The 16,219-nt window shown below is 40.0% G+C and overlaps 1 protein-coding gene across 4 annotated transcripts in view; it reads right to left on the bottom strand.

Annotated features, from left to right (window-relative positions):
• The window catches only part of Dus3 (Dihydrouridine synthase 3), a 62,911-nt gene that overhangs the window by 13,203 nt on the left and 33,489 nt on the right, over window positions 1-16,219 (bottom strand). For 2 of the 4 annotated variants that reach the window (XM_071663710.1, XM_071663712.1), the window contains 4 exons: window positions 14,887-15,063; window positions 11,718-11,877; window positions 5,620-5,775; window positions 3,278-3,452 (listed from right to left, as the gene is read on the bottom strand). In XM_071663710.1, coding sequence (XP_071519811.1) covers window positions 3,278-3,452; window positions 5,620-5,775; window positions 11,718-11,877; window positions 14,887-15,063 — 668 coding nt within the window. Of the gene's footprint in view, window positions 1-3,277; window positions 3,457-5,619; window positions 5,776-11,717; window positions 11,878-14,886; window positions 15,064-16,219 lie in introns of all 4 variants that reach the window. The other 2 variants (XM_071663711.1, XM_071663713.1) reach the window with 1 other exon arrangement.

The raw sequence follows: 16,219 nt of genomic DNA, 5'->3' as shown, positions 1-16,219 counted from the left end.
ATATATATATATATATTATCCCTGGGGATAGGGGGGAAAGAATACTTCCCACATGTTCCCTGCGTGTCGTAGAAGGCGACTAAAAGGGGAGGGAGCGGGGGGCTGGAAATCCTCCCCTCTCTTTTTGATTTTTCCAAAAGAAGGAACAGAGAAAGGGGCCAGGTGAGGATATTCCCCCAAAGGCTCAGTCCTCTGTTCTTAACGCTACCTCGCTAATGCGGGAAATGGCGAATAGTTTGAAAAAAAAAAAATATATATATATATTTCTTTTTTTTTTTTTTTTTTTTCCCCAAAAAGAAGGAACAGAGGGGGCCAGTTGAGGATATTCCAAAAAAGGCCCAGTCCTCTGTTCTTAGCGCTACCTCGCTAACGCGGGAAATGGCGAATAGTTTAAAAGAAAGAAAGATATATATATATATTTTCTTTTTTTCTTTCAAACTATTCGCCATTTCCCGCATTAGCGAGGTAGCGTTAAGAACAGAGGACTGGGCCTTGAGGGAATACCCTCACCTGGCCCAATTCTCTGTTCCTTCTTTTGGGGAAAAAAAAAAAAAAAAAAAAAAAAAAAAAAAAAAAAAACGAGAGGGGAGGATTTCCAGCCCCCCGCTCCCTCCCCTTTTAGTCGCCTTCTACGACACGCAGGGAATACGTGGGAAGTATTCTTTCTCCCCTATCCCCAGGGATAATATATATATATATATATATATATATATATATATATATATATATATATATATATATATATATTTTTTTATACTTTGTCGCTGTCTCCCGCGTTTGCGAGGTAGCACAAGGAAACAGACGAAAGAAATGGCCCAACCCACCCCCATACACATGCCTTGATTCAATCCACTGACAGCACGTCAACCCCGGTATACCACATCGATCCAATTCACTCTATTCTTTGCCCTCCTTTCACCCTCCTGCATGTTCAGGCCCCGATCACACAATATATATATATATATATATATACATATATATATATATATATATATATATATATATATATATATATATATATATATATATTTTTATATATATATATTTTTTTTCCAAAGGAAGGAACAGAGAAGGGGGCTGGATGAGGATGTTTCCTCAGAGGCCCAGTCCTCTGTTCTTAACGCTACCTCGCTGACGCGGGAAATGGCGAATAGTATGAAAGAAAAAGTATATATGTATATGTCTGTGTATGTGTATGTATATGTGTATACATCATGTGTATATATATATATATATATATATATATATATTATGCACATATTAAGTATAATAAAAAATATTAGGTACTGTAGGGTTGAGGGTCAAGTCAATTGGGAGGTAAGTTTGAATGGAGAAAAACTGGAGAAAGTGAAGTGTTTTAGATACCTGGGAGTGGATTTGGCAGCGGATGGAACCATGGAAGCAGAAGTGAATCATAGGGTGGGGAGGGGGTGAAAATTCTGGGAGCCTTGAAGAATGTGTGGAACATTATCTCGGAAAGCAAAAATGGGTATGTTTGAAGGAATAGTGGTTCCAACAATGTTGTATGGTTGCGAGGCGTGGGCTATGGATAGAGTCGTGCGGAGGAGGGTGGTTGTGCTGGAAATGAGATGTTTGAGGACAATATGTGGTGTGAGGTGGTTTGATCGAGTAAGTAATGTAAGGGTAAGAGAGATGTGTGGTAATAAAAAGAGTGTGGTTGAGAGGGCAGAAGAGGGTGTTTTGAAATGGTTTGGTCACATGGAGAGAATGAGTGAGGAAAGCTTGACCAAGAGGATATATGTGTCAGAGGTGGAGGGAACGAGGAGAAGTGGGAGACCAAATTGGAGGTGGAAAGATGGAGTGAAAAAGATTTTGAGTGATCGGGGCCTGAACATGCAGAAGGGTGAAAGGCGTGCAAGGAATAGAGTGAATTGGAACAATGTGGTATACTGGGGTCAACGTGCTGTCAATGGATTGAACCAGGGCATGTGAAGCGTCTAGGGTAAACCATGGAAAGTTCTGTGGAGCCTGGATGTGGAAAGGGAGCTGTGGTTTCGGTGCATTATTACATGACAGCTAGAGACTGAGTGTGAACAAACGGGGCCTTTGTTGTCTTTTCCTAGCGCTACCTCGCACACATGAGGGGGAAGGGGTTGTTATTCCATGTGTGGCGGGGTGGTGATGGGAATGAATAAAGGCAGACAGTATGAATTATGTACATGTGTATATATGTATATGTCTGTGTGTGTATATATATGTATACATTGAGATGTATAGGTATGTATATTTGCGTGTGTGGACGTGTATGTATATACATGTGTATGTGGGTGGGTTGGGCCATTCTTTCGTGTGTTTCCTTGCGCTACCTCGCTAACGCGGGAGACAATGACAAAGCAAAATAAATATATATATATAGTATATACTAGTCGTTAAAAACAATCAAAAGCCATTAATCAGCAACAAATATTTAATATAAACAATACACCAACCCACTGACACAGCCTGCTAACCACAGTATTTCATCTCAACAACCTAGACAAGTAATCTAACTGCCAGTCACAGATGAAGAGTTTAAGGTGAACTTGCACCAGTGTGGGTGGGTTTTGACAATATGATTGGAATTTGTTCACAATGCATGTTGACTGTTAATCACTGACATTCAGTCATTGCTGTGACAGGACCAATACAGATTTTTCATCATCTTTGTTCAGTAATGGTCTGGAATGACTTCAAGAACTTGAGTCTTAGGATAAAACAGATAGTGGACAATTCAAATGCAATGAAAGACAACAAAATGGAACATGTCAACCTTTCAGAAAAACTACAAATGTGGCTTAAATTCTTTTGGGAAAAGGGATAAAAACATTAATGGAGAAGGGAATTCATCATTATCACACAATGCAGAAGCATAATATACTCCATAACTCTTTTCTTTTTACTGATAATCTATGTGCAACCTACTCTTGGCAAATTTCCCTAGATCCCTCTTTAGCCTATCTCATCTAAACTTCTGTCAATATTTGCTTTTATATACCAAATGAGCACTATACTTATACTTCATTTTCTTTATCACATCTCTCTTGTCATTTATGCAAAAAGTTCTTTGAGGGGATTAAAGAGAAAACAATAAGTTGTACCACAGTTAAAATTTCTGAGGACTAAAAAGAATACTAAGTTACACCACAATAATAAAAGTTCTGATAAGAAGTTCTTAGAAATTCAAAAGATATTTCAGCTCTGAGAGATGATCAATATCAATGATCTTGGCCATCACACTATCAATCAGCATAACATCACACAGTTATGGGAGTCTCACCTGATTTTGATCCAGTCATTAACACTACGTGAAGCCATCATAGTCTCAAGATCATCCCGACCATGGTATGTTGGGGGGCGTTGATTGATCTTCTGAGTCTGCTCTAGGAGACCCACTGGGATGTAACGGTGCAAAAATGAAAGCCACTCCAATAAAAATCGTCGAGTCTTTTCAACTCCCTAGAGAATAAAGAAAGACTTTAAGATTCAAATCATTGTCTATGTATCAACTATGCCCCGATTCCCATAACTGCTTAAAACATCTCACTTCATTAAAAAATACCAACTACAGTTCATTTAAAAATATCAGCTAATGTAATGTGTGCTAAGGGAATATGAGTTTCAACACACAGAGCATTTTGTAATTTCTAACCTTCCACTTTCATGCACCTCATTCCGTTAATTTTTTCACATTCCCTCAACATTCACCTTTCACATGTTCTTCCAAAATCTGTCACCAGTTCCTAGATTTTCTCATATGAGAACTGCAAACAGCAGTTGATTCACCTCCCATGCCCCCTCATCCCTAGTATAAGAGATCTGCCCTTGTTTTCATACCTCTGCATTCACCTTCCTCATCATTACATTTATGAAGAGATTAAATAACAGCAGATATCACATCCTTGATGCAGACCCAACCTCACCAAGAACCACTCACTCTCCTTCTTTCCTACTTGCTCACATGCATTACTCTCTTAGTAATAAATACTCACTTCATTTAGGAAATCTTCACATACCTATCATACTCATAACATCTTCCAAAAGGCCTTTCTGTCAACCATTTCTCTTACTTTTTCCAGAATGCCGCATACAACTCTTATCTTTCCCAAAGTATTTCTTACACTAAATTTGCAAAGCAAACACTTGGTTCACAAATCCTGTAACTATCCTGAAGTCACACTACTCCTTAATTTGATGTTCTAAGAATTCCAATACCATCCAGTCACCACTCTCTTATACACCTTACAAAGTTAACTCAACAGACTTATACCTCTGAAATTCGTCATTCATTTTTGTCCCTGTTGTCTTTAATAAAATGGCACTATGTATGTTTTCTGGTATTCTTCAATCATCTCAGGAAAGAAAAACAATAATAATAAAAGTAGCACTGGAGGTGTTTAACTTGGGCAGTATAATTGGAATTGTAAGGACAGCGTAAAGAACAAAGATGCAATATGGACAATTCATATATTGCAATCACTAGAAAAGTGAATGTATTAGTAAAGATGGCATAATCAATGTGGAATATATGACTTATGAATGGCTGGTCAAGGAGATATAATGTATAACTAAAGGTACGAGGTGTAGAGCACTATGGATGAGATGGGAGAGACAGAGAAAAATAATTAGGGCTTGATAAATTTCAGATGGGGTCACCAGAGGGATGATTTGCGATTGCATACAATGAATGATTTTATGTATGGAGATATAGTGAATAGAAACTGGACTTACTTTGAATTAAATGGTGTACAAAGTGATGAAAAAGAAGCACTCACATAAGGGTACAGGTTCATATTTTACTTAACACTAAAAATGTATATGAGTGGTACATGAGGTAATATTTAACTGATCCAATTAATGAATTTCGAAAGAAGTAAATAATGAGATACAGACTGCTTAATACAGATGACCTGTGCAACTCTAAACCAGAAAAATTCTAGATCAGAGGACTGAGACATACTTAAATACCTACCTATACCTCAGAAACCTGTTCCAATTGGAACTCCCTAAAAGGGGTGGCCATGGCAACACAGTCTCCATAACTAGAGAACTCTAGAGCCACTTTTTAGACTTAAGTGCCTCACCATTAACAAGCCACTGGCAGAGGGCAAGTCTAGTGCAGTGTTTCCAGAGGCTCCTATCTAATGTTCCTACCTACTGTTTCTACCTAATGTTTCTAACTAATAATCCTGCCAAAATGTTCCTACCAACTACTTCTATCTACTGCTCCTACCATTTTGTCAAAAGAAAGGGCTAGCGTATAGTGCTCACCACAGAAAAATCTAGAGTTACAAAGAATTAGCTGTGTGAGTCAAGTGTTACATATGACAAGGTGAGATTGTATGTTTGTGGACAGAATGCCAGTGGTCCACATGTTAGTGAGGTAGAAAGAAAAGACAGCTACCTGGGTCAGAGGACTGCAACTTGACAACCACTAAAGTCCTGGCTACCTTAGGGGATGTCACTAATGCTCCTGAAACCCAAGCCCTGGTTGTTGACTGCCTACCAACTACTATCATCATGAAGAAATCTTATGGATACAATAATAAAAGACTGCAGGCAAATTACCAGCACAACAAAAATATCATCAGCAGCACTGACACAGTATTATTAATATAAGACTTGCCTCTGAGTCACTACCCCAATGTTCTAGGCCACAGTTGACATACTCCTTAAGCATGTCAAAGCGTTCACTTGAGGAGATGTCCCAATGCCGCTGCTCCTTAATTTCCTTGAAAATCCATGGCTTAATGAGTGCACCACGTCCTATCATGATTCCTGTAGCAGAAAGTATGTGTCATTGAAAATGTCAATATATATATATATATATATATATATATATATATATATATATATATTAGTGGTTCCAACAATGTTGTATGGTTGCGAGGCGTGGGCTATGGATAGAGTTGTGCGCAGGAGGATGGATGTGCTGGAAATGAGATGTTTGAGGACAATGTGTGGTGTGAGGTGGTTTGATCGAGTAAGTAACGTAAGGGTAAGAGAGATGTTTGGAAATAAACAGAGCGTAGTTGAGAGAGCAGAAGAGGGTGTTTTGAAATGGTTTGGGCACATGGAGAGAATGAGTGAGGAAAGATTGACCAAGAGGATATATGTGTCGGAGGTGGAGGGAACGAGGAGAAGTGGGAGACCAAATTGGAGGTGGAAAGATAGAGTGAAAAAGATTTTGTGTGATCGGGGCCTGAACATGCAGGAGGGTGAAAGGAGGGCAAGGAATAGAGTGAATTGGATCGATGTGGTATACCGGGGTTGACATACTGTCAGTGGATTGAATCTGGGCATGTGAAGCGTCTGGGGTAAACCATGGAAAGCTGTGTAGGTATGTATATTTGCGTGCGTGGATGTATGTATATACATGTGTATGGGGTGGGTTGGGCCATTTCTTTCGTCTGTTTCCTTGCGCTACCTCGCAAACGCGGGAGACAGCGACAAAAAAAAAAAAAAAAAAAATATATATATATATATATATATATATATACATATATATATATATATATATATATATATATATATATATATATAATATATACACATATATATATACACATATACACCCTGGTTCAATCCACTGACAGCACGTCAACCCCAGTATACCACATCATTCTAAATTTTCTTTCTTTCTTTCATACTATTCGCCATTTCCCGCGTTAGCAAGGTAGCGTTAAGAACAGAGGACTGGGCCTCTGAGGGAATATCCTCACCTGGCCTCGTTCTCTGTTCCTTCTTTTGGAAAATCAAAAAAAAATGAGAGGGGAGGATTTCCAGCCCCCCGCTCCCTCCCCTTTTAGTCGCCTTCTACGACACGCAGGGAATACGTGGGAAGTATTCTTTCTCCCCTATCCCCAGGGATAATATAAATATATATATATATATACATATATATATATATATATATATATACATATATATATATATATATATACACATATATATCCAGAGGAAGGAGAGTGAAATTGAAATACATTTCGCTGATAAAGAAAGGGTTATAAGGGATTATAAGGATCAGTGACAAAATTAGAATTAGTAAAACATAAGAAAAAGGAAAAGACCTAGATAAGAAAAAACTAAATCATTCTAAATATCACTCTTATTTCTTGCATGCCTCTCACCCTCCTGTATGTTCAGGCCCCAATCACTCAAAATCATTTTCACTCCCATTTTTCCACCTCCAATTTGGTCTCCCACTTCTCTTTGTTCCCTCTACCTCTGACACATATATCCTCTTTGTCAATCTTCCTTCACTCACTCTCTCTATATGTCCAAACCATTTCAACACACCCTCTTCTCCTCTCCTAACCACACTCTTTTCATTTCCACACATCTCTCTTACTCTTTCATTACTTATTCAATCAAACCAGCTCACACCACATACTGTCCTCAAACATTTTATTTCCAACACATCCATCCTCCTCCATACAACCCTATCTATAGCCCATGCCTCATAACCATATAATTTTGTTGGAACTACAATTCCTTCAAACATACCCATTTTTGCTCTCCAAGATAACATTCTCTCCTTCCACACATTCTTCATCATTCCCAGAACCTTCGCCCTCTCCCCCATCATGTCTCACTTCTGGTTCCATGGTTCCATTCACTGCTAAGTCATATACATATATACTATTTTTATTTCTTATTATACTTAACCGCTGTCGCCTGCGTTAGTGAGGTAGCGCAAGGAAACAGATGAGGAATGGCCCAACCCACCGACATACACATGTATATACATAAACGCCCACACACGCACATATACATACAAATACACTTCAACATACACATACACAGACATATACATACATCCACATATACATACCCATACTTGCTGCCTTCATCCGTTCCCGTCACCAACCCACCACACACGAAATAGCATCCCCCCCTCAGTGAGGCAGCGCTAGGAAAAGACAAAAAAGGCCACATTCGTTCACACTCAGTCTCTAGCTGTCATGTGTAATGCACCAAAACCACACCTCCCTTTCCACAACCAGGCCCCACAAAACTTTCCATGGTTTACTCCAGACACGTCACATACCCTGGTTCAATCCACTGACAGCACATTGACCCTGGTATACAGCATCATTTCAATTCACTCTATTCCTTGCACACCTTTCACCCTCCTGTATGTTCAAGCCTCGATCGCTCAAAATCTTTTTCACTCCATCCTTCCACCTCCAATTTGGTCTCCCACTTCTCCTTCTTCCCTCCACTTCTGAAACATATCCTTTTTGTAAATCTTTCCTCACTCATTCTCTCTATGTGACTAAACCATTTCAACACACCCTCTTCTGCTCTCTCAACCACATTCTTTTTATTACTACACATCTCTCTTACCCTTTCATTAATTACTCGTTCAAACCACCCCACACCACATATTGTCCTAAAACACTTCATTTCCAACACATCCACCCTCCTACGCACAACCCTATCTATAGCCCATGCCTCGCTACCATATAACATTGTTGGAACCACTATTCCTTCAAACATACCCATTTTTGCTCTCCAAGATAATGTTCTCACCTCCCACATATTCTTCAACGCTCCCAGAACCTTCACTCCCTCCCCCACCCTGTGACTCATTTCCGCTTCTATGATTCCATCCGCAGATAAGTCCAGTCCCAGATATCTGAAACCCTTCACTTCCTTGTTTTTCTCCATTCAAACTTACCTCCCAATCAATTTTTCCCTCAACCGTAATGAACCTAATAACCATGCTCTTATTCACATTTACTCTCAATTTTCTTCTTTCACACACTTTACCAAACTCAGTCACCAACTTCTACAGTTTCTCACCTGAATCAATCACCAGTGCTGTATCATCAGCGAACAACAACTGACTCACTTCCCAAGCCCTTTCATCCACAACAGACTGCATACTTGCCCCCTCTCTCCAAAACTCTTGCATTCACCACCCTAACCACACCATCATAAACAAGTTAAATAACCATGGAGACATCACGCACCGCTGCCGCAAACTGACATTCACTGGGAACCTATCACTTTCCTCTCTTCCTACTTGTACACATGCCTTACATCCTTGGTAAAACCTTTTCACTGCTTCTAACAACTTACCTCCCACACCATATACTCTTAAATTCAAATCTTCCACAAAGCATCTCTATCCATATGCCTTCTCCTGATCCATAAAAGCTACACAGAAATCCATCTGTTTTTCTAAGTACTTCTCACATACATTCTTCAAAGCAAACACCTGATCCACACATCCTCTACCACTTCTGAAACCACACTGCTTTTCCCCAATCTGGTGCTCTGTACATGCCTTCACCCTCTCAATTGATACCCTCCCATATCATTTTCCAAGAATTCTCAACAAACTTATGCCTCTGTAATTTGAACACTCACCTTTATCCCCTTTGCCTTGTACAGTGGCACTATGCATGCATTCCGCCAATCCTCAGGCACTTCACCATGATCCATACATACACTGAATATCCTTACCAACCAATCAACAACAAAGTCGCTCCCTTTTTTAAAAATTCCACTGCAATACCATCCAAACCCACCGCTTTGCCAGCTTTCATCTTCCACAAAGCTTTCACTACCTCTTCTCTGTTCACCAAACCATGCTCCCTGATCCTCTCACTTCGCACACCACCCTGACCAAAACTCCCTATATCTGCCACTCTATCATCAAACACATTCGACAAATCTTCAAAATACTAACTCCATCTGCTTCTTACTTCATCACTACTAGATATTACCTCCCCATTTGCGACCTTCACTGATGTTCCCATTTGTTCTCCTGTCTTACGCACTTTATTTAACTCCTTCCAAAACATCTTTTATCCTCCCTAAAATTTAATGATAATCTCTCACCCCAACTTTCATTTGCCCCTCTTTTTCACCTCTTGCACCTTTCTCTTAATCTCCTGCAACTTTCTTTTCTACATCTCCAAGTCATTTGCACTACTTCCCTGCAAAAAGTGTCCAAATGCCTCTCTCTTCTCTTTCACAAACAATCTTACTTCTTCATCCCACCATTCACTACCCTTTCTAATCTGCCCACCTCTCATCTTTCTCATACCACATCCATCTTTTGCACAAACAATCACTGCTTCCCTAAATACATCCCATTCCTCCCCCACTCCTCTTACGTCACCTTTTCCCATTCTGCATTCAATCTCTCCTGGTATCTCCTCACACAAGTCTCCTTTCCAAGTTCACTTACTCTCACCACTCTCTTCTCCCCAACATTCTCTCTTCTTTTCTGAAAACTTCTACAAATCTTCACCTTTGCCTCCTCAAGATAGTGATCAGACATCCCTCCAGTTGCCCCCCTCAGGACATAAACATCCAAAAGTCTCTCTTTTACATGCTAACAAATTAACATGTAATCCAATAATGCCCTCTGGTCATCTCTACTACTCACACATATATACTTATATATATCTATTCCCAATCACCAGTCCTTTTTCAGCACACAAATCCACAAGCTCTTCACCATTTCCATTTGCAACACTGAACACCCCATGTACACCAATTATACTCTCAACTGCCACATTACTCACCTTTGCATTCAAATCACCCATTACTATAACTCAGTCTCATGCATCAAAGCTGCTAATACACTTACTCAGCTGCTCCAAAACACTTGCCTCTCATGATCTTTCTTTTCATGACCAGGTGCATAGGCACCAATAATCATCCATCTCTCTCCATCCACTTTCAGTTTTACCCATATCAATCTAAGAGTTCACTTTCTTACACTCTGTCACATATTCCCACAACTCATCCTTCAGGAGTGCTACTCCTTCCTTTGCTCTTGTCCTCTTACTAACCCCTGACTTTACTCCCCAAACATTACCAAACCACTCTTCCCCTTTACCCTTAAGCTTTGCTTCACTTAGAGCCAAAACATCCAGGTTCCTTTCCTCAAACATACTACCTATCTCTACTTTTTTTCTCATCTTAGTTACATCCCCACACATTTAGACACCCTAATCTGAGCCTTTGAGGAGGATGAGCACTCCCCACATGCTTCCTTCTTCTGTTTCCCCTTTTAAAAAGTAATATAAAAGGAGTGGAGGGTTTCCAGCCCCCCCGCTCCTGCCGCATTTAGTTGCCTTCTATGACATGTGGGGAATACATGGGAAGTATTCTTTCTCCCCTATCCCCAGGGAATATGTACATATATATATATATACATATGTACATATTCATACTTCCTTGCCTTCATCCATTCCCAGTGCTTCCCCGCCCTACAGGAAACAGCATTGCTACCCCCTGCTTCAGCAAAGTAGCATCAGGAAAACAAACAAAAAGGCTACATTCGTTCACACTCAGTCTCCAGTTGTCATGCACTGACGCCATAGCTGCCTATCCACATCCAGGCCCCACAGATCTTTCCATGGTTTACCCCCATACATTTCACATGAGGATAGGAGAGAAAGAATACTTTCCATGTTTTCCCTGCATATCATAAAAGGAAACTAAAAGGGGTGGGAGTGGGGAGATGGAAATACTCCCTTCCAAATCCTCTCTTACTTTTCCAAAAGAAGGAACAGAGAAGGGACCCAAGTGAGGCTTTTTCTTTTAGGCTCAGTCCTCTGTTCTTAACATGACCAAGCTAATGTAGGAAATGTATGCATGTATGTGTGTATGTGAGCATATGTGTCCTTTCTTCATCTGTTTTCCTGGCATTACCTTGCTAACACAGAAAACAAGCGAGTATGAAAAAAAATTACCTGACACTTTGGTGTGCTCCATGTGATAATTATAGTCTTCAAAGCTCAAAATATCCCCATTTCCAAATAAAGGCAAAGGGTCTGCTACTGCAGCACATTCATTAATGTAATTCCAGTCTGCAAGTTTTAGGTAACGCTGCTCTCTTGATCGTCCATGTAGCTGAAAAGAACAATATCTTGGTTACTCTTAGTACTACAACATTTCTAAATTAACTTATCTAAATACATTTCAAAAACAAGTAGCTCAACACTTTCATCAGGCCATTCAAAGGCTACACAACTATGCTTTCATTTCTATCTCAAACAAAGTAGTTGCTCTTAGTGGTTACAATTTATACACCAGGATTTACATTTCACAGCAAACAATGCAGCTGGGAGAGGGTAAGAGGGACATACTCTACACAAATGGGTGAGTTGGGATAATAGAAAGTGGGCATTATGGGATCATGTACAAACTAATAAATGTACAGGGAAGACTTGGATGTGAATGTGCTGAAGGGGGAAGCTAGTGGGATATCTGATCATTACTTGGTGGAAGTAAGTATGTAAAGGTTTTAGGAAGGTAAAATGATATTGATGGGAAGAACAGGGTGAAACCAAGTGAACTCAGGAGAAAATACATGATAAGCATTATAAGATGTTCTGTGAAAGGAGTTACAAATATGTTATGGGAGGAAACCTGCTACAAGCAGTGAAGAATTTTACAAAGAGACGAAGGAAAATGCGAGCATAAGGAAAGAGGACTGTGAGTGATTCCTGGGGGAAGGTGGCTCTGTGGCAAGTGTTTGAGGTCATCAAAACTAATTTTCTAAGGATGGGGTGGTGAGGAAGGTGAAGGCAAAGGTCTTGGAGAGAGAAGAATACCTCACATCCACACAGCACTGAGGGGACTATTATACTATTAAACTTACTTATCACTGCCCTTTAAGACAGTAGCTTCTCTTTCCACACATTCCTCAATGCATCCATGACCTTTTCCTCCTCTCCACTCTATGACCTCAGCACCCAAGGTTCCATTCACAGCCAAGTCAACTCCTAGGTATCCAAAACTCTTCATTTCCTCTAAATTTTCTCCATTCAAACTCACAACCCAACTAACTTGTCTATCTGCAATGCTAAATCTAATAGCCTTGCTTTTATTCATATTTTCTCTCAACTTTATCCTTTCACACACACACTCCCAAACTCAGTTATCAACTTCTGCAGTTTCTCACTCACTAAAACTGCTAATCATAATTAGGAAGCACTGTGTAGTTAAGTTTGGATGAGCTGTGAGGTTTGTCAAGCCTACCATCACTCATTACCACAACCAAACATTTCCTTTAAGCTGCAGTACTTAAACTGAGCACTGCTATACAGTATTATCATTCCAGCATAAAGAATATAAAATTATCATTAAACAGAAAAAAAAATATTGGCCTGATTTTCTCCATAAAGTGCTGTGTAGTACTCAAATACATGCCACAGACTGTTATGCACACCTCCCTAAGCCATTTCTCTACCACTCCCCACAAGGATCTATACCCTCCCCTCTCCATCTCCACCTCACTGCTATATATATTATGGTAGCTCACATGTCTGTAAATATATCTTACATATTTGCAAGTATTTCTTTCTTAAAGAGTTATTTTTTTTTTTTTTTTTTTTTTATACTTTGTCGCTGTCTCCTGCGTTTGCGAGGTAGCGCAAGGAAACAGACGAAAGAAATGGCCCAACCCCCCCCCATACACATGTATATACATACGTCCACACACGCAAATATACATACCTACACAGCTTTCCATGGTTTACCCCAGACGCTTCACATGCCTTGATTCAATCCACTGACAGCACGTCAACCCCGGTATACCACATCGCTCCAATTCACTCTATTCCTTGCCCTCCTTTCACCCTCCTGCATGTTCAGGCCCCGATCACACAAAATCTTTTTCACTCCATCTTTCCACCTCCAATTTGGTCTCCCTCTTCTCCTTGCTCCCTCCACCTCCGACACATATATCCTCTTGGTCAATCTTTCCTCACTCATCCTCTCCATGTGCCCAAACCACTTCAAAACACCCTCTTCTGCTCTCTCAACCACGCTCTTTTTATTTCCACACATCTCTCTTACCCTTACGTTACTCACTCGATCAAACCACCTCACACCACACATTGTCCTCAAACATCTCATTTCCAGCACATCCATCCTCCTGCGCACAACTCTATCCATAGCCCACGCCTCGCAACCATACAACATTGTTGGAACCACTATTCCTTCAAACATACCCATTTTTGCTCTCCGAGATAATGTTCTCGACTTCCACACATTCTTCAAGGCCCCCAGAATTTTCGCCCCCTCCCCCACCCTATGATCCACTTCCGCTTCCATGGTTCCATCCGCTGCCAGATCCACTCCCAGATATCTAAAACACTTCACTTCCTCCAGTTTTTCTCCGTTCAAACTCACCTCCCAATTGACTTGACCCTCAACCCTACTGTACCTAATAACCTTGCTCTTATTCACATTTACTCTTAACTTCTTCTTCCACACACTTTACCAAACTCAGTCACCAGCTTCTGCAGTTTCTCACATGAATCAGCCACCAGCGCTGTATCATCAGCGAACAACAACTGACTCACTTCCCAAGCTCTCTCATCCCCAACAGACTTCATACTTGCCCCTCTTTCCAAAACTCTTGCACTTACCTCCCTTACAACCCCATCCATAAACAAATTAAACAACCATGGAGACATCACACACCCCTGCCGCAAATGAATTCATGGAGGTCACTCCACACTAAACCTCAATCATACATCACCATCCTACACCCTCTGCCACTTTGACTAGGCAATTTAAGCATTAACTCTTGGGCTAAACCATGACCAAGTAATTCATATTAGCTCACATGCTTGTACATATCCTTTACATTCACATATATCTATATCATTTCATAAAGGGTAACAGAAAATCTGAAGACTCTTTTTTCCATTTTAAGATGGGAATATAAGATGTAACCCAGCATTTATGGATTAATCTACCATACATTTGGAGAAGGTAAGAATGTGTCAGAAAGCAGAGGAACAAATAAGTAAGTACTTTGTGAAATGAGACAGGTATTTGATCTTTCATGGTCTCACCTGCTGTGAAACAAGAGGATAAACATAAAAAAAAAATATGAGAAATACTTACTGTAATCATTGAAACATCCCACAACTTGGCCTTCTTAATAAGCGTATGAGCAACACGAGCATCATGGTACACAGCAGTTCTCATCTTTAGAGTCAAAGGTTTGTCTAGAACACCTGTCATACCTCGTACCATGTGTTCCACACAGCCATGACGACGCATCAGTGCACTACCACCACCCTTTATGAAAGTTATACAGCCATTTATCATAACTAGTAAAAAAAATACAGGGATGGTAGACATCATTATAAACAAATATAGATCATAAGAGGATATATGTGTCGGAGGTGGAGGGAACGAGGAGAAGAGGGAGACCAAATTGGAGGTGGAAAGATGGAGTGAAAAAGATTTTGTGTGATTGGGGCCTGAACATGCAGGAGGGTGAAAGGAGGGCAAGGAATAGAGTGAATTGGAGCGATGTGGTATACCGGGGCTGACGTGCTGTCAGTGGATTGAATCAAGGCATGTGAAGCGTCTGGGGTAAACCATGGAAAGCTGTGTAGGTATGTATATTTGCGTGTGTGGACGTATGTATATACATGTGTATGGGGGTGGGTTGGGCCATTTCTTTCATCTGTTTCCTTGCGCTACCTCGCAAACGCGGGAGACAGCAAAAAAAAAAAAAAAAAAAAAAAAAAAAAAAAAAAAAAAACTGGAAATATTTGTAAATCTTTAATAATGACCAACACGACACAGGAAAAAGATACTCCAACCATGATCATTTCAGATGTTTGCGTATCTCATTCATAGAGGCATCTCATTCTTAGAGGCAGAGATTATAGGATGGAAGAAAATTAAAAAGGAAAAGAATTCTAATGCTTTCTTGTTTCAAGAAAGAATAAGATATCATAAAGTCAATCATCATGTGGCTGAATCCACAGAGAAACTAAGACAGCAACTGACAGCACTGGCAAAAATAATACCTATGGAACGGGAAGATGGCAGGCAACATCACTGTAGACAAAAAGGAATGACTGGAAAGAGGTAATGACTCCAGAATTACTGTGAGGAAAGGATTTTAATTTTACCCCAGCAGACAGACAGGTGGAAAAAGTGGCAACACAAACATGCCAGCAGGTTTCCATATCAGGAAAATGAAAACTGTAGGTATGAAATAACTACTCAGAAGAAAAATAATTGCAGTCCCTATACAACATTCCCAATTTTTGGAAAGATTCTGTGATGCTGATTATCTGGCATTTCTAGGACAGAGTAAAGGATATGGTTAGGCCAAAGAAGTAAATGTTAATGCTGTACTGATTAGTAGCAATCTGAAACTGAACAGAGGGAAAAAACTGACCTTTAGTAAAATCTATGGGTAGAAATTACAATTTTG

This window comes from Panulirus ornatus, chromosome 7 (genome assembly GCF_036320965.1).
Source record: "Panulirus ornatus isolate Po-2019 chromosome 7, ASM3632096v1, whole genome shotgun sequence".
NCBI lineage: Eukaryota > Metazoa > Arthropoda > Malacostraca > Decapoda > Palinuridae > Panulirus > Panulirus ornatus.
Note: the sequence above shows the minus strand (reverse complement) of the source record. Positions and strands in the feature narration are given on the sequence as shown.